Genomic DNA, 25737 nt, shown 5'->3' on the forward strand with positions numbered 1-25737 from the left:
ATACTTGAAGTATGTAGTCATCTACGAAAGGTTTGGCTGAGAACCCGGCACAATCTGCATAAATGTGTAACCACATGCATATCGTACACGTGTATTTGTGCTGAACTGGTATGTACTATAACAACGCGATTTAGACCTGGCTATATTAACGGATAGGCCCACCACAGTCAAGTTGCACCGTGGCAGGATGCCTTGTCTTCATAGCGTGTAAGTGTCACATGTTTATGTGATGGGGATATTGTCTGGTCAGAAGACGACGCCGTAAGGAAATGTAAACGTCAAAGTAGTGACAACAACCACGGTAAGCTGTAAACAATGATGCCACAAATTTAGCTAGTACTAGGAAAAATCATCCGAGATAACAATATGTAGTTGGTTGTCACACTTGCACAGGCTAATGACGCTATCTTGTAAGAACATTACAACAGTAAAACTGTATGAATCTTCACACTCAGACCTATCAGCGGTACATTGCAACAGTAAATCAGTGTGCATTTTCACACTTAGACCTATCAGGGGTACATTGCAACAGTAAATCAGTGTGCATTTTCACACTCAGACCTATAAGCTGTACATTGCAACAGTAAATCAGTGTGGATTTTGACATTTAGGCCTATCAGCTGTACATTGCAACAGTACATCAGTATGGATTTTCACGCTCAGACCTATAAACTATACTCTTTGCGGTGATGTGTAGACTGTTAATAGCTGTGTGTGAACTCTGTTGTAGGGCCTATACATATCGTGCATGTGTTTGCATGCAAACCTTCAAGTATTGGTACCTCGAGTGTATATGTGGCATTACTGCCCTGGGTATTCGTGGGACACGCAAATTCTATATTACTCTTAATATGGGCGTCATTTTTTGCTGGCCTAACTCGGTATCGGTGAAGCCGTTGTCCAAAAATGGCTATTTGTGCTCACCAGTCACGCGATATATTCAGTTATTGAGAGAGCAAGCCTACACCGTCCGTGTATTTCTCCTCAGTACAGTCGGTTAGCTCGAAACAATTTAATAGCTTGCTGAGCAATATCTTTATAACATTAGGTTTGTCTTAAATTGAAATAAGGGAGCGAGACATGGCTCAGTTGTGAGGCGCGAGACTCCAAACACGAGGGCCGTGGACAAGGGATTTAATTCTTGACTCTCCTGCTCTCATTTATTATTATACAGGGCCTTAATTTGGTTGCAGTAGGGATTAATAGACTTTGTGGAGCAGTTTGAGAAATTTGACGCTCATTGAATACCATTTTGTCTTGGGGAAGTTAATAAATACCTTGCTAAAAAATCGGACGTAAAACTTCCCCCATAATGTAAAGCGTGAAGCCCCGTCAAGACTATCCAGTGGTTCAACTTTTGTTGACCCAACATCAAGTTGAGTGCTGTTGAGGTAAGTTGAGTGTCTTGTCCACACTACAAATCAGATAGGTCAACATTGTCCAACAATGTTGGATTGTGTTGTTTTTTTTTTAACAAATTTTTGATAAATTGGAGGGAAATTTCCATCTTTCTCTCCATTGCATAAGACACACTGATTTTCTTTTGTCCCTGTCTTTGTAATCTTCAGAAAGAGGGTTGCACAGGCAAGGGTATTTTTCATACTTCTGTATCCACGAAACAGTCTCATCGTGAGACAAGTTTCTCTTTTTCGTGTTTGATGCCGCCATTTTGCCCAGGTCAACAGGGCTCAACGTGTTGACTAAACTTCAAGTTGACTCTTGTTGAGTGGTGTTGGATAGTTTGGACGGGGGCTTTAAACATCAATCAAGTAACTCTGAACAAGATTATTAAAGCGACCGTATACGGAAAGGGCTAAATCCATGATTCATGTAAACGATCAAACGGATTTTGTTTGTGGTGATTCGCATTTTTAGCTGGAACAAGGAGCTCTGTAGGATCTGTCTGTCGGTCGGGCAATAGATCGGTTAATTTATTTACATCCTACACCCGTTAACATTTAACTACCAATCACATAAGGAGGGACAAATTAATAACCGAAAAGGCGATATTGTGAGTGTTAGGGTGCCGGGCGATATTAGAATTTCAAGGTTGACGTTAAAACCTTTATAACGGAAATGTCAAAAACAATCATGATCCAGCTGTATGAGCAGAATTGAAGCGCGCAAACTATTCCTCTCTGACTCTGATTTAATATCCTACCCCCAAAGCAGCTCAAAACAGATAGATATACCTAAAGCAACAATGGTTAGTTATAACAAAAAAAGTTGTAGAGCTATTTTAGACCGGGTGATTTTTCGAGTTGCCTAGATTTAAAGGCATCGAGTGACAGCCAGTCACTCTAGTTCAGTTAAAAGTTTTCGGTGAACAATGTGCGTCTTCTTGCCGATTCCAGAGATTTGCTCTTATAAGCTATACGTACTCTATAACGTTCGCACTTGGATATTTGTGAACTGGTGTTGTGTCGTAGTTTGTAGGTAGGTTCATTACGGGTGGTTTTATCAATATGTATTTGCAATCTGCGGATGGTCGTGGGTTTCCTCCCACCATAATGCTGGTCGCCGTTGTATAGTGAAATATTCTTGAGTACGACGTAAAACACCAATCAAATAAACAAATAAATAAATAAATAAATAAATATGTATTTGAAGTATTTGTACCTGGGATGATCTCCTTGAGAACTGTATGTTTTTTTTTAAAGAATTATTTATTTATTTGATTGGTGTTTTACGCCGTACTCAAGAATAATACACTTATACGACGGCGGCCAGCATTATGGTGGATGGAAACCGGGCACAGCCCGGGGAAAACCCACGACCATCCGCAGGTTGCTGGTAGACCTTCCCACGTACGACCGGAGAGGAAGCCAGCATGAGCTGGACTTGAACTCACAGCGACCGCATTGGTGAGAGACTCCTGGGTCATTACGCTGCGCTAGCGCGCTAACCAACTGAGCCACGGAGGCCCCTTTTAAAGAATTAATTATGTCCCCAAAATGAACAGGGTTATATCTGAGAGATGGTCAGAGGTGGATTGGCGCACATTGGTGGAGTGTGCACATAACCAGGAAAACTGAAAGTAACTTTATCTTGAGATGGAAAGTTCAGGAAGAGTGAATTCAGCTGGTTTACTCTAGATCGCATTAGAACGTTTACATAATATTAATATTAACATTAATAACATTTGATACCGTTTTACATTTAGCCTTAAGGGAGCACTAGATGCCAGTCCCACCCTAATAAACAAGAAATGGAACTGTAATTGCTTGAGATAAAAGTTAAAAGATTAAAGTTATCAGGCTTAAATCTTAAGTTTTTGAACAACCGGAAGTCAATTGCCACAGCTAGACCCCCAGATTTACTCAACAGATTTTACACACTGCTCTGAATTCGACTCCCATGTGCAGAGTGGATACTATATCCCGACTTTCACACGCCACTTTACTCATACTGACTCTTCATCGACAGGCATTTTCACAGAAGTCGACATCGAAAGGACAGCGATAGCACGACATTGCGTCGTGGCAATATAGGCCGCTATATAGGGTGTGCGGCCAAAAGCCCGCTAATATAGCACTCATTATAACCAGATCATCCCGATTCCCTTCCGTGAAACCCTCTCAGCTGGAATTTACAAAATCCTATAAGATATATCCTGGTTCATGTATATGATCGAACTTATCACGCAGCGTACATATTTAGAACGCATTCCACATTAGAAGAAGGTATTCCACGTATGAGTTATTATAGATTTCGTCCCCTCCCTGCAGAGTTAGACTTCTCCAATATCTGATTAGATAAACACGTGTTTGAACTGCAGATCGGATATGTCCACGCATGAAGCCTAATGAGGATCTCCAACTATATTGATCAAGCCTTCTCACTGAAGGTAATTAAAGGTCATGTAAGATTCATCAAACAGAATTGTTGTGTTTTATCGGCATATATACACAGCGCACACGTCGCTCTCTGCAGATGGTTTGGAAAAACATGCAGTGCAAAGAGCAGGTTTGACTCACTTCGCTTCGAGCAGTCAAATGTGGGGATAATAACAGAACTAAATTTAGCTCGGGTAATACAGACTGTTTGTACAGCATTAATAGTGTTCAAATCTCATCTCAGTTGCTTGGAGTTACTTAGTCTGGAGGCTGGGGACTGATCGAGCTGTACCACTGCGATGTTAGTTAACCTTTCCTCACAATGGTCAATTGGAAACCAAATCCTGTCCGGAATTGTTCTTGGTACCTTCGACATTTTTGGACGGTCTAGTTATGAAATAACCCGGAGAGTCACCGGGGGGTAAGTTAGCTATACTTCTCAACACCCATCATCAGCTCGATGAAGTCATCAGTGATTGGCAGATTAATGGACACTGTGTGTTCAATACAAAAAAACCATAGCGTGGAGAGTGTGATTGGCGACAGCTGGCAAATGGTCACAAGAATGCGGTGAATTCCGGCTTCTTGTCAGTTTACGTGAGTCATAGGTTTTATTTCATGACATGATTTTTTTATGAGTTAAAATATTTTACACGAGTGTTCACTCGCGGTTTCGCTTGTTTCCCCTTAACAACACGATGTGATGCGCTTTACAAGCACGTGGTCGATGGAGACCTATCACTTAATTGTCTTCGACCAACGTCTAGTGAAAATCAGCCATACGCCACAGGTGGAAAGCTGTGCATGCAAGATGCCATGGGTCGGTGGTTTACCCAGGGCACTCCGGTTTCCATCACCTGTAAAACTGAACGCCAGAGTACAAATTCAAAATTCTCGAGTATGGCGTTAAACACTGCGATAAATCAATCAATCAAACATCGTAATTTCTGTACAATCCTGATCACTTCAAGGCCACCTGATTACGAGACTAGCGGCAACCGTGTACACAGATTCTTAATGAATCCACAAAAACCTTGCATTTTATATTTCACTTCACACGTCTTATCATTTGTAAGCTTTTAAAAATACACGCGGTCATAAAATAATCGTAAAATTACTAATTTCTATGTTTACTAAGACTTTTGAAGAGTTTACGAAAAAAGACCTGATATTGGCGAGGACGACATGAAAGGCTTCTCTATTGAAAAACTGGGTCAGCTAATCTGGAAATAGCTGCATGTTCAATTCACATATGCTCAATTCCTGCATTGCCGAAGGGGAAAACAATTTGTATCAGCTGCATGTGCTAAGCCCATGAATACATGCATTGTTGATATCCTATCCGTCTACGCACCAAAATGTATCGCTTATGTTGAAAATAACTGAGACTGGATTTTGGATGTTCTAGAGCTACAAAGTTATGTGACGATTACTGGCTTCAGACGAAAATCAGAGCAAATCATCAGCAAAAAGGTATTGTCAACCCTAAATATCGGCAAACGATTATACTTCGAAGAAAGATAATGGCAAAGTAGGGCCTACCTTATGGGTAATATTATTTGTATATTTTAACGATATAATTATGAAATCTATAATACAGCAAAATGCTGTTGACCCAAACGACCATCAAACCTAGAAAATGTGCCGTTTTGTGGCATAACCTTACAGGAAAGTGCCATCGCTTCAGAGTTTTATTACCTGTACATAACTAGGTTTTAACTGATTAAATTTTATTTTGACTGAACAGACAATGTGGAATAATGTTTTAAGCCGTGTGTATAAGAGCTGAACTAAATACGGTTATCTGAAATCAGACACTTTTAGTTGCGGCGGCTTTCTACGCAGCCTTAGCGAGCAACCACATTTATTTCCCGTGGGTTCTGGCAAGGAATTAAGTAGCTACATTTGGTCCCGTCGGTTGTCACGTGGGGGGTGGGGGGAGGTAGGTGGGGGGGAGGTGAAATACAGCACTTCATATCCTCTTTGATATCAGAAAACAGGATGTTGCGTTTTGAGTTTTTTTTTTTCAGGCTGTTAGCCATAAAGATTCCTGGAAACTACAAACCGGAAGACGTAGTTTGCACTGTAACAACATCCGCACTACATCAGCCATATACCAACGGACCCGTTCCTCGAAATTTCATACAAATTCATATACGTCTGTCCGCACTACATGCGTGTGTATAGCCAGTCCCTTTATGGACAAGCTCCTCTAAATCGTGTAGGCTGCTGTGAAATGAGGAACCAGTTTGATGGATTTGATGCCACGACAAGGCCATGAGGGGTTGTACCAGTCACAGACTATCTCAGGAGTTCATCAATTAAGCTGTCGAGTTTCACTCGCTCACCGTGGACCCCTCTGTGGAGCCCCCGTGCCTAGTTAGCACGGAACTGCCCATAATTATTGACCAGAAGGTAATCACATTTTTATCGTCATTTTGAAAATTGCTTCTCTGGGACTTCCATAGTAACCTGGCTGTCTCCGGCTCGGGTCAAGCTTGTGTTTGGCATGTTCGCCTGTTTTTATAGACAGTTGGAGCGTAATCTAACTAAAGATGACATTTTGATCGACTGGATGGTAACTTTCATCCTCGCCCGTCTGGAATCCTTCACGCTGGTCCGGCTTGACTGTCAGATTGCCATTCCTTGTAGAGACAAGGGTCTTCCGAGGCAAGACTGTACACAGAGAGTTGATAGTGGCCCTGTGGGAAAGGGGAAAAAAGTCCACTAGAGATAGTCTAGATAATTAAGTTAAGGTTAGGCAGTTGTCCTAGATGAATACGCTACTAAATGGTGAATTTCTAATGCGATGCCGTGCCTGCGGCGCAGTGTATACATCTCAAACGGTGGCCATTGCTCGTGCCCCCCTGGGGTGCGGATGAGGTATGTACAGGGTATCGGGTATCGGGCAACTACACAGTACGACTGACGTGAGGCGAATTTTAACTCACAGTGATACATTAAGTAAGTACTACTTATAATGCAAGAGGTCTTCAACCGCCTCGATTCATTGATCCGTAGAATTGTCCCCTGGGGATTTAAGGGTTGCCTGACTTCCTCCCTCTCTTGCCAAGAATTTTCGTACTTTTGGATGTGTTGTTTACACGCATATATATGTATGTATACATGTGTCTTATCTAAGACCACGGATACAGGCTATACAGTTGTACTTCACATGATATAGCATCTGTGACTGGTGATGCGTATACAGTTACCATCAATGAAACCGTCTCTTCATAACTGATTGGACATACAATGTGTCCCGAAGCCATCTGTAACGACGGCAACCCTCAGGATGTTACCATGGTGTGATCAGAAACTGATGATCGGATTTAATTCTCATTCAGAGTTTTCAGTCATACTTTCATCTTCGTCGTCATTTTCTCCCTCCGGGTGTATGATGCCGTTTGTCTAAGGCTGTTTTGTTCCTCTCTAGCAGGGTTCTCTATCCTCTCCGGGATACCGGGATTTCTGTGGGAGGTTTATAGGTACAGCTGTGCCCAGGAAGATTTGTCTGTACATCAGACCCTGCAATGACCAACATCTGGCAGCTTTACCTCATTACAGGCGTGCTGCTTGTGTTTGGATTGGGAAGCCCCTCTACCGGAGGTATGTTTTTACAACGGCTGTTACATTACTGCTCCCTGCAATCGTAAAGCATGCGCAATTTATCGTAGGTCTTCGTTCTGTAGTCTATCATGGGATTCTCGCACGGATTTGCTATGTATAAATCTACTTGAACGGCTTCAGTCCGTCAGACTCCCGTCAAGATTGGGGTCGTTTTCCCTTACCAGTCAACAACAGCAAGAGGAAAACCCGGGAAAATGTGACCAAAAGATGTCAAATAAGGATACCTTATACAGCCCCGTCTTCTTAATGACATGAACATGAAATCTCTTTTAATGCTGTTTGTAAATATCCAGTTGAACGTATTATTAAAGTATAGTTGTACGATCCCAAATTGATTGTTACAAAGAAACAAACAAAAAAAAATGTTAAAATTTCGCATACATCCTGTCTTTGTGTGTATATACTGCTGTTTGGTCAATCACCTGATTGGCCTTCCATTTATTAACGTCTTACATTAAACTCTGGAATGGTTACCTTCATTTGCAAAAGTAGGGTAATAAGCTGAAGCAGCTAATCACTTGAGAATCACCAGTTAGTACGGCTGCTTTTGGTGAATTTGTCAGCAAAAATTGAGGTAGCTGCTTGTCCTTGATCCCCTCTTCTCAACATCATAATCGAAATCACTATAATTTGTCCTCATGGTCAGTATTTTTATCATAACCATGCAGTGTCCAGACCAAAAAGAAGAAGTAGTTAAGTTAAGTACTTAATGGCGTAGTAATGTATAACTTCAATGGTATACTTCAACAATTTGAAGAAGATGAAGTAACAGAGAGGAGATGGTAAAAGGGAGGCTTGTAATATAAGCTTGATATATAGGAGATTTGCTGATTTCATGCCACAATCCTCAAGTAAAGTAAACGTATGTCATGGTATCGTATGCGGTGAAGGTGAAAAACAGCACTACCCGTAAGATCAAGTAATGTGATCTGATTTTCAGTGTACAAATCAAGCAATGTCATGCATATACAGTGATTTGTTCCTCCACAGCTGTAGACGACGAATCGTGTAAACGAATTGAAGAAGGAGCCACTCGACATTGCCATAAAAAGTGTTCTTCCGACTCGGACTGCGTCAGCACGAAGAAAAAGTGCCTTTGTGATGGCGAGTGTGGAAAGACATGCATTAACCCAAGTAAGTGCTCAAGTTTGTTAAACACCTGAGGTTAGACTCAGGCGGACAACATTAGGGCTTGTTTTGCCAACATTGAGAAAGTCATTTGTGTTAACTGATCTTCCCTAGAGGAATACCATTTGTCATTGTGTCAACACTGCGGGTCTCTTTCCGGTGTGAGGTCATTCGCTATCGCCTGTTGGAGAACAAAATGATTTCAAGGAAGAGGCCAAAAGTGTTTTTCCTGTGAAGCGCAGGTGTTTTTTTTCCGTAATGCAGCCTATGGGCATGAAATGAGTGCGCGCGTTTTTTTATTTTTAGAGTAATTGTTCCAATCGTCACTTACGGGCAGCAGAAACAGGGTTTAATTCTATCGTTATTTGTCAGACGACGTTGAGGCCATTCCCATGAAAGAATCAGCTTGTAGATATCGTGGAATCTCTTGTATTGCAGAAGACTGTATTTTAACATACAGATATATCAGCTGTGCTGTGGATGACGGCTTCGGTATCCCAATGGTCAGAGCGTCCGCCCCGAAGTCAGGTCATACCAAAGACTTTAAAAATAGTACCTCTCGCTGCCTCGCGTGGTGCTCAGCACTGTGGGGGCTAGAGAAAGGAAACATGACAGTTGGGTAGGGTGTCAGTATAGTGTGACCGGGTGAGGTATCCTGTCTCGTGTCTTCGACATGATACATCTGTGGCTGACCCACCCTGCCACAGTGTATGTACACACACCTATTTGCTCCTCGACGGTATATGACAGAAATATTGTTAAGTATAACGTAAAACTCAAAGCATTTATTGATTCCAGTGCTGTATGACATACCTGTTGAAGCATAATGTCTTGGACTTGTATAGTGATATCCCAATTATAGTTCATGGGTGTCCCCGGTAGAGGGCACAGGCAAGGTTCAAAGTAGTCCCAGAAAGAGTGCTGAAGTCATCATCTGATACAAAACCTTGTATCAGATGGCTTGTATCGGATGCGGTAGACAGATAGGTATATGAAAAAGACTACTCCATTAGGTCGTCAGTCATGAGATAGAAGTCTCTGGAATAATGAAATATGTCTATACTCTGAAAGTCCTGAGATAGGTTCTAAAATCGTATTATCCATTTTCTTTCGTCTGAAGGTTGCTTCCTGTATACAATCATTCTCTAGATGGAACGGCGGAAATCTTCGAAGATGTTTGGCGTTTGTATGGTTGCAGTATGGTTATTAGTGATTCTAGAAGCATCCCCGATGTCATATGGCAGACAGGAACATTAGTCGTGGACTTATAATGGCCCAAATTCAACAATAAACGTCCATTCTCTAAATTATAGAATTGTTTCTGAATCATCCCATAACAAAGTTATAACTTATCATCGGAGAAACTTTGTGAAAACAGGATGTATGAAGACAAAATTATTGAATTTCGAAATGACAAATGACAGTTATATTTATGAGGTAATAACCACGTATTAAAAGTAGAACACACCGGAGAAGGATACATTTCAGCATATGTATATTTGCTAGCTATTATAATGCATGTATCTGAAATCTTTCCCACTATGTGAACCAGTGTTTTTATTTTGAGTGTGTCAGCCAAATTTGTACTGCATGTGATTATGTTTATGATTTAGAAGAAAAAACAAACAATAATATCCCTCAGATATTTAGAAAGAGAGGAGAAAACATATCTAAACGGCAACAGACATTTTTTGTGACGCGCTTAGTAACTCTATAAATCAGGTTTTAGTCAGGAATTCATTCGAAGCCATGTGGTGCATCATGTTTGAGAAACTTGGAACACTGATGTATAAAATAAGATTACAGCTATCATTCAATGGAACTCAAACTGTATCACGTCACATCCGAAGTGAATTACAAACAGAGACAACGCACTTTGATGATTTTGAATAGGGAAAATGATATGTTCGGTCAAATGACCTGTCAAACTTCATGAAGACCCTTGATCAACTGCATGTTTAGAATTCCCGATTGTCATGCGGGGTTTGAATTCAAATAACGACGTGTAATAAACGTAGCAAAAAAATACCTTCTGATCGATTTGAATTCCGGAAACCGTGATTACTTACTTTCCCGGGTTTCTCCTCTAAGTCATTTATTATTTTTAAATCATTTGTCACATGTAATAAGCCGCTTGGAACACGAATTACTGCTAACATTAACTTGATAGTATTTTACGTAACAAAAATCCGCGACATCGTCTAGTTAATGTTTATCACCGTCATCTAAGCTAAACACCATTCAGAGCTATATATCAACCGCACCAGAAATGAAATAGCGAAAGCAATATTTGATCAAAACTTGTTTTCCAGATATGGGCTATTTCCCGCGAAATGAAAGAAAGAATTAATTTTGTATTTCGTTTCTGTGTCATTTACTTTTTTATACGGGCGTCTGTAACCCGATGGGGGTTTAAAGTATTGGAAACATCCCAATAAAAGCGCCTTTGTATCGAGGGTGGGTTGAGGTCAAGGCAGCCGCCCAGTGGCGGGAATTAATCAAGATTACTTCACCCAAGTTCCCCGCTCTTTTGTGCTGCATCCCGTAATTAGGAATGGCGCCTCGCCATGCGTCACGTGCACCGTTGTTTAAAAAAAAATAAAGAAAGAGTGATTTTTCAGGAGAATTGATCACAGCGCTCATCTTACCGCGGAATGGTAAAGTTATGATATGATCATTCGATAGAAAATCGGTTATTTTGTGCGGAGATTAAGGGATATTGGAGATATTATGTAATGGTGTTAGCGGACCGTTACACGGGGGATTCAGCCATATAAGTGAGGACTGATTCAAGCACATCTTAAAGACGGATGGCCCCGTGGGGCTCCAGAAGCTGGGGGGGAGGATCGCTTTGATAACAATTAAAGCCTAACAGTTTAATATTTCATCTTCGTTACGAGTACCGCTACAGCCTTATATATCGTAACCTTTTCCTGGCTTAAGTGAAAATCTTTCAAGTTACAACTGACTCTGAAAACTATGGTTTTCTATTAAAACAAGCCTCTAGTATAACACGTTTCTATTTCTAGTAGGTTTCTATTACAACGTAACATGGCGTCACAGTTTCCATGATCAACCTAACGCACACGCATTGGTTGCCCGTGAGAGCTTTTAGCTTTCTCCGCGAACCTATCAGAACAAGAAAGCTTGGGACTTGGTGCACTGTTTAGCAGGCGTTAAGTTTCGTCACATTTTCTCCAGATGGATTGTATAGGCATTCTTTTTTTCTTGTTTGTGTCAGTTTTACTGTAATATGTCAGCCTCTGATGAGCTAAAAAGCCTCACGTCATCTTTCACCCATATTTCTTGCTTCTGTCAATGTCTGAGTTCTGACACAGCAAAAACATGGTCACTTTATCAGCGTCGTGATATGTATACATCTTGTACATAAAACATAACGATCGATGAGGACACGTTCGTTACTGAGCTGATAATTTCACGTCAAGAAGAAGTGATTTCCTGGAAGGTGACATCGCAACGTTTTTGGCAGTACACGTGCTTTTCATACAATCGATAAACCTCCGCCCTCGAATCGACGTTTGTATCCGTCCTTTTTAATGTAATCAAGACCCTTGTTATCTCTGACCTTTTTTTTCATATCGTCACATTTGTACTCGCCTTGTGTTATTGAGCACGTGTACCCACTGATTGTGCTGTTATCTGGAAATTCGTACCAACCATTGTACTAAAATTTCGACGTGCATCAACTAACCATTTATACGTTGGCTCAAAGCCATTTCTCTCTTTTTAAAAATTGTTTCGACGTGTGAAATCATCGTTTTTTCACGAGGTCTGCAGTACGTGTATACTTTCCTTTTTGACTTTATCTCGACGTGTGAATACACACCTTTGCAAAATTTCTTGACGTGTGGACTTGCCTTTTCACTTTGTCTCGATTTGTGAACATCTTTTTAACAACACATTGGGTGATAACATACCTTTCAAGACTCGAAACTCGAAAAAGGGAGAGTTTACACGTCGAGAGAAGGGATAAAGTGTGAGTCTACAGGTCGAGACAACTGGAAAAGGGTGAGTCCGCTCGTCGAGACAACAGATAAAAGGTGAGTCCACACGTTGAGACAAGTGATAAAGGGTGAGTCCACACGTCGAGACAACTGATAAAGGGAGAGTCCACACGTCTAGTCAAACGTGAAAGGGCCAACACGCACCGAGACAACCTGACTTTGATGAACACCCGGACGCATGAGACAATGCGAAAAAGGGGCAAGAATAGAAGCCTAACAATGTGAAAAAGGGTGAGCACACGCCCAGTGATTTAGGACTATATGCTAGGTGGTACATATAATTCAAGTGAAAGCCCAAAACTCTGAATATCACATTGTCTGAAGCCTATTTACTTCTGTTATTACAGTGCACCAAGTTACAGTAATACAAATATAAGGAAGATAATTCCGTTACTTGAAAATATTTCAAGCTGTGAGCTGTTTCCAAAAATGGGGACTGGAATATTGTAATTCATACTATGTACTAGCACTGAAACGAAGCTGGAACAAACCAGGCTGATGGTATAAACAAACACCGAACACTGGCTTGCCGATTACAGTCAGGAAGATGCAGCAAGTCTGATGAGATTAAAAGTCATCAACATCAGCAAAGTCAAAGACGCCATTTTATTTCTTATGAATTATTAGTTAACGTAGGGTTTGGTGCATTCAACTAATTCTGTTTAAACTTGGCAAAATGGTGAAATATTAAATGAAAAATGCTCATATTCTATATATTTTTACACAGACCTCGATCTTGGAATACCAGTTGTATGAATGAACAGCGACTTGGAAAAAAAATCTGACAATAGCTCTGGGTATGGTTACATGCACGCATGCAGCATCGTTGTCTATATTTCGGAACTGAAGCTCTGTCTAAATTTTTAAATAACTGTTTGTAAAACACGATAAATGACATATGAAATATGTATTACGACAAAAGGATCGATGCAAGTCATCATCTATTCAGAAAAGCCACTGTTCGATAAAAAGTCATTCGCGTTTCTTTGTGATTCGTTGTTACTGAGCCACGAGTCGTTTTTTTTTTACTTTTTACTCGGCAGCAAGAATTCGTACAAAAGACACTTGATTGAACCGCAGGTCAAACTCACAAAGACAGGTTTGACTTGAGCCTAATTAAAAAAAAAATATTTAAACGCTTACTTGTTTAGCCCTGAACCCAAAATTGGGAACAAGTACTATGTTAAGATAAATGTATATCACAATTTGACCGCCTTCGGTCTTAAACTAAACAAAACATTGAAGTTTAAAATTTTGAATGTGCCATATAAGGCAAACTCACAATACACATAGCTTATGCTCAACCATAATCCAGTGATTGCCCCTGTAGGCCGCAACCTCTGCTGATATATTTAAGCTGTCAGGACTGACTAAAGAGGCTGTCCAAATCCTCAGATACCGTTCTCTGCTTGCCCCTACTTTTCAATCGCCTACATCTCCAGACTAGAAGCCATGCGTGTATAAAGATATCACGAAATATGTATACCATGATTGACTTGCTGTCAGATTAGCGTTGCCTTGAGAACGAATATTTGAATAATATTATATGCATGTGTATTACCAGCTTAATTAACGGTGACGATCATAAATATACTGGCATTGTTATGAACGAAAGTCGGATTGGTCTACATGTGTTAAGAAGTACCGTGGTTTTATTGCGGAAAGGTTTTTTTATATATATATATATTTTTATTTTTTCACAGTCATATAACAAAGTAAAATCTATAAACTGGAAGCTGGCCTTCTGTTTTGAAAACATACTCTGACGTGTATCCTATACACGTGTACACATTAATATTCTAACACATCTGTCATGCGTTCCCTGTTTTACCGCCACTTCCGGCCTCGGGATCAAATAGCGGAAGCGTCCGACGGGTATAAATAAGCCTGATCCATGTAACAGATATCACGATATAAAATCATTTATTTCTTGCATTATTTTTTTTGTTATTTTGTTTTTTTTTTTGTTTTTTGTTTTTTTTTTGGTGCACATTTGTTTTGAATAGCACAGTGGAATAACTTCAGATCTGTATTTGTCAGTTCTTCTATGATCGAAAAAGTGGTGACACTTTTGTGAAAAAATCAAAACAGACATACTTGTTGATGATGTTTTGTTACCCGGAGGGGAATGACCTAACACATGTGTGGAGGACTCTCTTTCTTTGTCCAAGATTTTTTCCCTCTCTCTCCAAGAGTATATGCCATTGCTATTGCGTCCAGCATCCATTCTCATCATACCATAGATTAGCTATGTGAGGGCTGTGATCATATATTCTATCACTGCTCTGCCCGTGCTGGCCTCAATACACTAATGCTGTCCGCCAAATAATGTGTCTGTCCGTACTCACAGTCGTCTCAGCTAAAATTAGTGGAAACTGTCCAACTCTAGCCGTCATGTTTGATTGCACACTCCTCACAGCTCATACAAGGGAGATAACCAAGTTTCTGTTGTAGATTTCTGTGACTGACACCACTACCAGTACGCATGTTTTGTACCCGTACAAATTTGTAATGACAAATGTTGAATGTTGATCCGCACGAGGTGGGACTAATAAAAAAAAAATGTGTGTCAAAAGTGATAATTCTATGCACGACTTCCCTCTTTGTTAGGAGCATGCATTCAAAATGGCTGTGGGAGTTGGGAAATGGGGACACTTACCTGAAATTGATAGCTGATACGACTGTGAGTACGGACAGACACATTATTTGGCCGACGATATTACTGTATTGATTTATAATTATTTGATTGGTGTTTTATACCGTATTGAGGCCAGCACGGAAAGGACAGAGGTGTTAAAGGTAAGCTTATGGAAGACAGAGCTGTGGTAGTATATGTAATTACAGCCTTACAGAGCTAACCAGAGGTCAACCCTTCAGAGTTGATTGTGGCATCTTTTATGGCCATAGTTCGCAACCATTGGAAATACATGGAGCACGTTTGTATAAATAAAGTGCAAAAAAAAGAGCTGATGTCGCCAGAGTGGCCGCTTTAAGCTTGCAAGTCAGACTTGAGTTCACATTATGACGCGATGTCACTACAGAAACAACAATTGATGGCGAGAGAATCTGACCCTACAGGTTAAACAGAATGGTTCTATATTAATATAAAGGACTACAGCGTAGAGAGTAAAGTGACGATAGTGTGATAGTTGGCATATTGTCACACCTATTATCGGTGAAATCTGGTCTCTTTGTCAATTTACCTGACACATATATTTATATTTGCTTGCATAAAAAGTATGTATATATATATATATGTATGTATGCTTGGAATGTATAAAAAGCAGCAACATACACGCCCCTAGCATTATGAGTGTAATAAGCGGAACTAGATAGAAAATGCATTGATGTTAGATGTCGCTGGTCTAGAATTACTCAAAACGCTGTGTGGACATCATATTTAATGTACAGATACAAAGGTGCCAGTCTCAGGAATGCGTAGTCCACCAGGAGGCTAACCGCTTATTGGCTCAACTATCTTATTCCTGGACGCAGGAAAGTCAAAAAGAAAGTATAAATTTCTTACTTCCCGTGTTTTTTTTAAATTACAGATCAGCGGTGCCGTGGGCTTAACACGAATATTGACAATGGTCGTGTTGATATTATACCGTTCAATAAATTCGGAGCCCTGGCTACCTACAAGTGCAACGACGGCTACAACGTGCAGGGGAAGTCGCATAGGGTGTGTCAGGGGGACGGAACGTGGAGAGGGGAGGAGCCTCGCTGTGTGCTCAATACCAATATAAGTGAGAACGGAATGATTGACATGTGTCATGTATTTTGCTAAATTCTGAAAGTGTACAAGAGAGTTAGCAAATGAGTAAATGAGTGACAACAATGCTGTTGCTGTATGTGAGTTCAAGTCCATTCTCTGCTGCTTTCCTGTGAGTGGGAAGGCCTTGCAGCAACCTGCGGGTGGTCGTGGGTTTCTCGTGGGTTCTGCCCGCCGTCATATAAGTGAAATATTCTTGAATATGGAGTAAACGTTACTCCAATCCAATGAATTATAAATACAAAAATACGGTAGGTTACAGACCGGTACGGGTACGTTTTGTTCAGATAACCATCACAATGAGTGATGATGGAACACAGCGAACAATTTACTACCAATATTTAGTGTTCATATCACAATGTCAGTACATCGTTATAGGCCCTATATCCAGGTTATGTGGAATTACCTCCGGACACCCCGGTTTCCGTGGGCCCCTCCAGTTTCCTCCATCCATAAGTCTAACGGCCATTATATTAGCGAAAATTCTTCTTAACGGCGTTAAAGACCAATTAATCAAATAATCACCCACTCAATCTATTATATGCTGGCAGACAATGTATAGATGTCTGAACATTAATTACGCATTAGCCACTATAGCGAGTCCATGTACACCCAACTGTACGTTACATTTCAATACTCTTTTCTCGCATCTGTGGAATATCTTTCTTAGATTGTTACTACAACCATTTGGTTTTCTTGAAAAATTGCATTTATTGCACAGACATGGTTGAGCAATAAAAACTTAAGGAGAATCCGAAACGATTTTAGAGAACTCATATTAAAATCATATTTGAAACACTGTGTGAGCTTTCAAGGGATATAAGAGCCGTGGCATTTGATTCCTGACATTTGATTAAATGGGCATATTTTAAGGAATAAACAAAACATTGATAGTTCTCGCGCGCAAAAAGGATGACTTTTGTTTAGTGTAACGAAGCAGCTCACATGTTTATCAAGGGTTTATTTAAGCTGAGCCCAACTGACAGCGGTGTAGGCCACCTTGACAAAAAATATCTGTGTTACATGCATGGTTGTAAGATAGGGAATAGCTAGCTTAGAACATTGACTGGTACTTGTGCTCACTTTCGATCTGCGTGGACTCCCGATTTTCGTCATTATTGCATATACAGATGAGATACACTTGCGGCCATGTTGGGTGTCTAAGTTCATAAAAATTTATTGTTTTCCTGGAATGCATCTTTCACTATGTGCTCTGGACCCTGGAATTCGTTTTTTTAACAGGTCCAACATGACCGTCATTGTATGTCATCTATATATGTTCTTATCCAGGGTTTACCTCAAAACAATAGTGTTTTACATTACCGGTACCTTGCACGCTTTTTATCTTTCTTGCAAAGGAACTCTGTTGTCATTGTTGTTCCTAATCAGTAAACACACATACTTTTTTCTATGAAGCATTTTTTTTTATTTTTGGAGATCAGTTGTGCCGGATTTGCATTTTATGCTTCTACTTCTTAAAATTATGACCAAATAGAAGATTTTCTTTATCCATACTCCTGAATTATGCACAAAATCTTTTCTTCGAAGCCCTACATCAATGGGTTGAATGATCGTTCACTACACACACGGCTCTAAACATTCTGCCAGTGGATTTAAAACCGTAAAGGATGTGACGCGTTCATGTTAAACCCCTGAAGGTTTGGATTATTCGACAGATACATCGGAGTGTTTGAAACAGGTCTGCTATTTCCATTTACATTGGTCGCCTTATAAACATTAAACCCTATTAATGACCCTAAAAGCTTTCCACTATAATTCGGCCTAATGGCTGAGTTTTGCCACCTTCACGGATTAATTTTGTGTAATCGCTCTTAAAAATGGTAATCGTCGGCAAGTGTGAAATACTGAACCATGAAAAAGGGAAAAAAAAAAACAAAAAAAAAAAAAACCGAACCCGAATTTCATTTGCATATCATGCTTTTGATAATGGCCGAACAACTCATTTCTTGTTTAACATTTTACATCGTACTCAGCAATTCTTAATGTAGTGCGTACTGCCGTGATCACAGGTTCCAAGTTTAATACGGCATATCGTAAATGGACATGTCAAGTACACGTATATAAGTTTACTTCGCACACTTGTTTCATATAACCTAGCAGACTTAAGCTCGGCTGAAACAAGAGATTAAGACTCGGCTGAAGTCAACCCGACTTCAGCACTCGTGTATGCTAATTAACGACGGGACTCAGGTGGAGTTGGTCCGCTTTGGGAGCTGTAGATCCTAGGTCAATCCAGGGTCGTGTCACACATAAGACCTTACAAGAGGAAGTTGTAACTTCCTCACTTGGTGTTCAGCAGGAAGGGGGTAGTGCAACGATTGGTTGTCCCGTATGAGTATAATGGCTCGGGCGTGGCCCCTTACTTGCCTTCGATAAGTCGTCTCAGTGAAGCAGCACTAGATAAAAGAGTGGTGGAAATCTGTCATGCAACCAGATGGCACATTACATGTACTCTAAGGGTTCCTTCGTTGTCATATGAACGAAAAAATGTTAATTACGACGTTATACCCCAAGCACTCACTCATTAACTCACTCACTCAAGTGGAGTTGTACACTATTCGTTAGGTGTATACCGTTTCAATCCAAAGTCGTGTTGCCATCAGAGACTGGGCCCAACTGCGTACGACATGTTCAGTTGTGTCGGATGTGCCACTTTGGATTAAACCAGTATGCACCTAGCGATCCACCCTAGTTGAGTCGCGTCGTCATTTATACAGTCAAGAACTCAACTCAACTCGACTGTTGCGTCGAGTCCTAAGCGCTCGTGTGAGCCGGGCTTTAAAAGGATACATGATTCATACCAAGGGAGTTTCAATAAACTTAACCTATACGGTAGCTGTCGAACACCGTCCTTGTTAGCATGATTCCTTCAGGCATTCTCTCATTATGGTTACAGTTTCCTCAATGTGGGTATGGAATATTCGCAATATTATGTCCAGTATTCGCAATGCCATATTTCAGTAACCCATATTTTCATATTTTCGGGGCTACTTCCTTTTGTCCAGTGTACCATTTATTTATTTATTTATTTGATTGGTGTTTTACGCCGTACTCAAGAATATTTTACTTACACGACGGCGATCAGCATTACCCACGACCTTCCCACATACTCCAGTAAACCATTGTACCTATTTCCCTTTGTCAGAACATTGTATGAATGCAATGTTCAGTATCCTGCTAAACCATCTTCTTCGCTGAAGGCGTGTCACTTTTATACCAAAAAAGTGTTTCTTAACAAAGGAGGAGACGATGGTGGTGTTGCTGTTGTTCTTAGTTCAAATCGTTGATGCTTACAATGGCTGTTGATTGTGAATACGTATACATATCCATGATTTCAGAGGATCAGGAATGTCATAAACCACCTTTCGTCCACCACGCCCAGCACACGGGCGGGGCAAAGGATCGCTTTCCCTTGGGGACCATGCTCAAGTACCACTGCATGGAGGACTTCTCCGCCCCAGTCGGGAGCATCGATACTGCTTGGTGCGTCGGTGGTGGCGTGTGGGTCGGGCCAAATATGACATGCGCACGTAAGTGTTTTTGCTTTCTTTATATTCCTTGCAAAGTAGATCGGCTATATACAGCAAAAGGGTATGTTTCCCGCTTAAAGTAGATTGGGCCAAAGCTATCTAGTCAGTTGTTCATCTCTGTCTTTGTAATGACGATTTGTGGGTAAACTGGTAAAAAAAAATCTTCAGTCCTACTTGGACCCGTGGCACCATTGCGCGGGAAAAGGCACTCCGTTTAGCCAAACTTTCGTCTCTCCAAATGACAGAAGCTGTTTGTTAAAGCCGATTTTTTCCAGTGCAAAATATCCGTACAAAAATGCTAGCTTAACGTCGGTAATGGAATGAATCACCATGGCAACTGTAGCAATGAGACGGACCTTCTGATAGGCAGAACATATTTCAGCCATGAAAAATATCAGCAATATGTGGAAAATATCTAACCAGACAAAACAACTAGTATTTCTTTCAATACCATTTACCAACAGACAACCCATCTTCTGGTTTTGTGGCATTATACATAAGAAACAGAGCCAAATCTGGAATACGCCTTTTTCGGATATATCTCACATTAGGGCTGTCGGAAATCCGCGAAAGTGTGAGGAAACCTGGGTTAAAGATGAAGGAGTCTATCTTAATCCCGTATGAAATCATTTAGATATATGGAATATATGTTGGTAAATTTCGAATAATGAATTCACTACTGCTAGTGTTACATATATATGCTTATTAATATAAAGAAGTCATTGAATCAGTAATTGCCCAGCCTCACACATTATAACCAACTGTTGTCCCACCTTAGACGCAGGCTGTCCGTTGCTGAAGGGAATACCATTCGGAGCCGTGGAGATAGTTCCGCCAAATATGATTGGTTCTAAGGCCCGGTACTCGTGTGTACCCGGCTACAGCCTGGCGGGACGTCTCGAGCGCATCTGTTTACCGGATGGGACCTGGGACGGCGAGCCCCCCACATGCGAGAAAAGTGAGTGTTATTTCTGTGAATTAAAGAGAAGACAATTGGAGTTTGCTCAAGAAATAGCCAATTTTGATGAGATGTAATCGTCACTTTTAGCCTTGACGTATCGTTATTGTACTGCGTTACTTTTGATACAACGCCACGTAATGTTTCTACCAAAGTCACCTAACATTACTGTACTATGGTTCTGTGTTTCTACGTGATGTTCCTATGATACACTGCCGACACCATGGATAGACCGAGGAGAAACGAAGGACAACTGGCAAAGAGATTTAGGCACAAATTGTTGTTTCGTTATGTGACATTTGGCGTTTTCTTTGAATTTGTTGGTAAACCACTAACCTGCACGTTAGTATTCAAGGATCGTAGCGTCAGTGCTAGTGAATAATGCTTGCCCACTTATGCGTGAACTAGAAAAACCCTGTGCTTGAAGAGGAACCAAATTCCAATTCAAATTTTGGAGAGCATCAACCTATACAGACAGGATTCGTGTGATTTGAATTGTTAAAATATTGATAAAATCTATAGCTTTGTACAGATAGTGAGAGAGAAATCATTAATAATAGGGAAAATGTAAAACGTTCATTTCATTGGATAAGCTGTCTTTCCGTCCTCATCTGAGTGGCCAAACAAATGCAGGGTCCCGTGATTTCGGTACCTACATTTGCGTATGTGTCATCTTAATACAATATTCACCTTCAGTCGCCTGTGGACTTCCTCCGGAGTTTCCGCACGCTACCCACAATGCCCTGCGCGGCCAGACAAGTTTTCCGGCGGGTCACACCGTGGAGTATGACTGTGAGTATGGGTTTTACAAGGAGGGATTCCCTAAAGCAATGTGCAGTGAGGAAGGAGAATGGATAGGCCCTCGTCTTACGTGTTCAGGTGAGTAGAACATATTGGAATCGTGGTCGTGATTTTTCTAGAAGTAGTTCCAAATTTAAGTCTACCTTGAGAAAATTTATTCATTCATTTGACTGTTTTTTTTACTCGAGTATTTTGCACTTGTACTATGGTGGTCACTTTAATGGATGTAACAAACTAGTGTGCTCAAGATAAACCACCGACCTTCGGCTAGTTACCCACGAACTTTTTTGTGTAAGTTTCATACAGTATTGGTGTCAACAAGTGGCCTACGGATAGGTTTCCACGAGGTCCACCCACGAAAAATGAAGCGTGAGAATGTACAAATTCTCTCCCCAGGGTCAAGGTTGAACAATCATGTTGAATGTTGAGAAAAATTGTGAAACATAGTGTCCTATATATCACTGTTACAATGTACACGCCTGGAAAGCTTGTAAGCTTCTATTGTATTGTGACTTTAGAGGTTCATGTTTCAGCTCGGAGTTGCGGGTACCCGGGGGACGTCCTGAACGGCTGGAGAGAGGGATATATCTACAGTTACTCTAACAGAGTCACCTACCACTGTAATCAGGGGTACGAACTGCTCGGTAGTCCCCACAGGGTGTGCTCGGCTAGCGGTGAATGGTCTGGGTCTATCCCTATCTGTCAACGTAAGTAGTTCCGTGACGGTCCATACCGCCTCACTTACATGTGAGTATTCCCATAGGGCTCCCTATTTTTCAGTGTAAGTGGTCATCTCACAACTTCGTTTGTCTTCGCTAGTAGCTTCAACGAGATCCCAACTTGTCAACCTGAGTAAACACCGAATAACCCATATCTGTCAACATGATGAGATGCCTGTTCATAAAGTGTTCCGCACAAACGAATCCTTTAACATAAAACTAGTCTTTTCGAACGTAAATAGTTCGCTACCAATACACCAGCGTCAAAGTGATAGTCCCATTGCAAATCCAGACAGTCACCTTATAGTGTTAGTATGGCTGCACAACTGTCAGTGTTAGTATGTTAGTGAATAGTATACTTCTTGTCTATAAGAACAATTTTTCTTGTTAATAGACTTATTTTTTTTATTCTCGATCTAGATTGATTAAATGTTAAAGTAGAAGATAAGAGATATATGACGTATATGTTCTACCAATCAGCTGTCTCCTGTGGTCCCTTGAGGGTTCCTGACTACGGAACGATTTCTCCAATGGGAGCAAAGTTTACATACGGATCGGAAGTTACTGTGACGTGCATGGAAAGCTTCAGAGTGATTGGCTCTTCAAAACGGCGGTGCCAGGCAGATGGAACATGGAGTGGGATAGAGCCTGTGTGTAAAGGTATATAAACAATAGCATAAACTGGTGGGGATGGAGGGGGTGGGAGGGGGGGTGTCCAACGCAATACTATTTAAATAAATCACCTGTCCTCAAGGACACTGCATATATTTTAATGTCCAGAGTATTTTTTCTTGACATACACAGGATTACGGTGAATCTCAAATTATGCTGTGATCGGATTGTTTTTTTTAATCCCATACTCAAGGATTTTTCACTTCTACGATGGAGTAAGGTTTACGGGTGAAAGAAACTGGAGTGCATGAGATAAGCCACCGACCTTAGGCTAACCAACTCTGCCACAAGTGATATATGATATGCAGACCATATTGGTGGGTGACAAGTGCCTCCAACTAACGTTAGATTGCCATACCAGCTATTTTTTGTGTGGTTATGGTAATTGGCTTTTTGTGAGACACCAGTGGACTAGTTTGAATATAGCAATACCTGGAAATTAATTCCTTGAAGACATAAATGGTTCCATATATCGATCCATTCAAATATCTGGTTTTATCTGATTCCCATACCAGAGATTAATTGTGGACGTCCGCCGCCGCTATGGAATGGCTACCTGGATGGTCACAAGACAGATGTCGGCTCCGTGTTCTTCTTCAGGTGAGTCCACAACTCATACTAGACACCTTTAGTTAGAATTTAAGAGTTCAGTTTGTAATTTGTAACTTTAAACCAAAATATGTAAACTAATTCAAATTTAAAGTTTTAAGTTACAATTTGTAACTCATAACTAAAGGCCTCTATTTCTTGCAACATGTAGAATGAGGTAAGTTGTCAAAGAGCAGATTCCGCCTTATTATCCAGTCTTGAAAGTTGAAGTGTTTGTGACATTTGTGACTTTTTAAATTAGTGCGTGGACACAATAGTAGCACAGCAAGAGCCTTGGTCTACACACGAATACTTATAAGTACCACTCTGTTTCATATTTGTTATGTCTTAAGAATACAGATGTTTACCGAAACCCCTGCTGGGGATTCTGTCACTGTACATGTATCGAAAAACTGTTCAGTTTTGGATATGGGTCAGTTTGCTAAGATGTAGAAAAGCATCTATGGTGAGCATTTTTGTTCTTCCAAAAAAAGGACAGAACACAGCCTCTATACTTAACATTTTTGTCCTTCCCCCAAAAAGGGTAGAATACACCTTCTATGCTGAGCATTTTTGGCTTAGCAATAAAGGGTAGGACACAGTTTCTATGCTGAGCATATTTGTCCTGACAAAAACATGATAGGATAGAGCTTGTATGCCGAGCATTTTGTTCTCACAACAAAAGGATAGGACATTGCCTCTAAGCTAAGTATTTTTGTCCAACCGATAAACGGCTGCTTCAATAACCATCTCTGCACCAAAAAAAAAATTTAAATCATTCCATCGGTCACAGCACACTGAGTCAGTCTCTCTCAGTTTACTGATAATGATACAGAACGTCGTAATATGATATTGAGGTGAATTATGAACTGTTTTTACGTGTCATTCCTGTATGTTGTCCTTAGTTGCTACGAGAGTCATTCAGACTGCTGGAAACGTCAACCCTGTTTAGTGAGTATGCAACTGTATTGGCAAAACCAATGGTATCTTCGTAACAAAATAGACGCAAAATATTGAAATGCGAAAAAAAAAGACCTCACAATTCCTGGATACAAGAGAAACGTTTGTGTTCTCTATAATAAAGGTTCGAGTGTGTGTAATTTTATTGTTTCGTTAGCTGCTTCCGTCCTGGTATTGGAGTGTGCGTTAAATCAATAAGACCGCGTCCCTCTGTTAGACCAGCATCGATTGTGTCAGCCAGCTTATTATTGCCTTAGCTTATGAACAGTTCGCCCAAGAAGTGACCCTCCCCCAAACTTGATTTGGGTGTTCACCGATGACTGGGTCCTGTAGAAACAAGACCATAGGGACCAAATTCCGCGGAGAATCGGTAAGCCTGTCATCCAGGATAATCCATGTGGATCTATATGATACTGTTATCTGTGTGTTGTAACAGTACCACAGGGCTCTGTTCCAGAAATATACACTTCCTTACATCAGGACACTTATGGTGTAATTTTCCATGTAAATCTTTAGTAAGTCTGTGAAGGATACTGACACTTGAAACTGGTTTTGGACACCAGAAGGATAAGCATTTCACAGTCAGATTGAATGTGATTTTGCTTGAATATCTGGAAATCTGTTTTATAATTGTGTCTAATTCCGCTTGACCCGGGGCTAAGAACTTATGTGCGTCGTGTTGAATTAGATCGCCACGTTGGATAAATAGACAGTTGCACACAAAGCGCAACCGAGATACATGTTTTGATTGTCGACAACTTATAAAATATAGCATGGTACAAGATTTGAATACTGATTTCATTCATTCGCCTAGAGCATCCTTTGCCTCTTTCCAACATCACTGAGTCCATCTTAATGTCTTCTTCATACACTTTCTTAGCTCTTTGATGGTTTCTGATGAACGCTGTTTTGCGAATCGGCCTTGTAATTATTGCCCTGGGACGTACCTTCAGTTTGAGTGACGGCTGGTATACGAATGTCTATTTTGACGCCTAGATCCTACCAAACAATATTCAAATCAAGAACTGTATGAACTTACCTAGCATCACAATGATGACTGAATTACATTTTATAACTTCGTTGGACAATATTATTTA

General features: G+C 40.6%; 1 protein-coding gene across 6 annotated transcripts in view; it reads left to right on the top strand.

Annotated features, from left to right (window-relative positions):
• Positions 1 to 4016: 4016 nt before the first annotated feature.
• Positions 4017 to 25737, top strand: part of LOC135467991 (protein lev-9-like) — a 38950-nt gene continuing 17229 nt past the window's right edge. For 2 of the 6 annotated variants that reach the window (XM_064745969.1, XM_064745974.1), the window contains exons 1-11: positions 4017 to 4257; positions 5867 to 6251; positions 7276 to 7445; positions 8457 to 8600; positions 16171 to 16365; positions 19751 to 19942; positions 20721 to 20900; positions 21597 to 21779; positions 22220 to 22408; positions 22901 to 23080; positions 23608 to 23692. In XM_064745969.1, coding sequence (XP_064602039.1) covers positions 7370 to 7445; positions 8457 to 8600; positions 16171 to 16365; positions 19751 to 19942; positions 20721 to 20900; positions 21597 to 21779; positions 22220 to 22408; positions 22901 to 23080; positions 23608 to 23692 — 1424 coding nt within the window. In that variant the 5' untranslated portion in view covers positions 4017 to 4257; positions 5867 to 6251; positions 7276 to 7369. The other 4 variants (XM_064745970.1, XM_064745973.1, XM_064745972.1 and 1 more) reach the window with 4 other exon arrangements.

The sequence above is a fragment of the Liolophura sinensis genome, chromosome 6, assembly GCF_032854445.1.
Source record: "Liolophura sinensis isolate JHLJ2023 chromosome 6, CUHK_Ljap_v2, whole genome shotgun sequence".
Taxonomy (NCBI): Eukaryota; Metazoa; Mollusca; class Polyplacophora; order Chitonida; family Chitonidae; genus Liolophura; species Liolophura sinensis.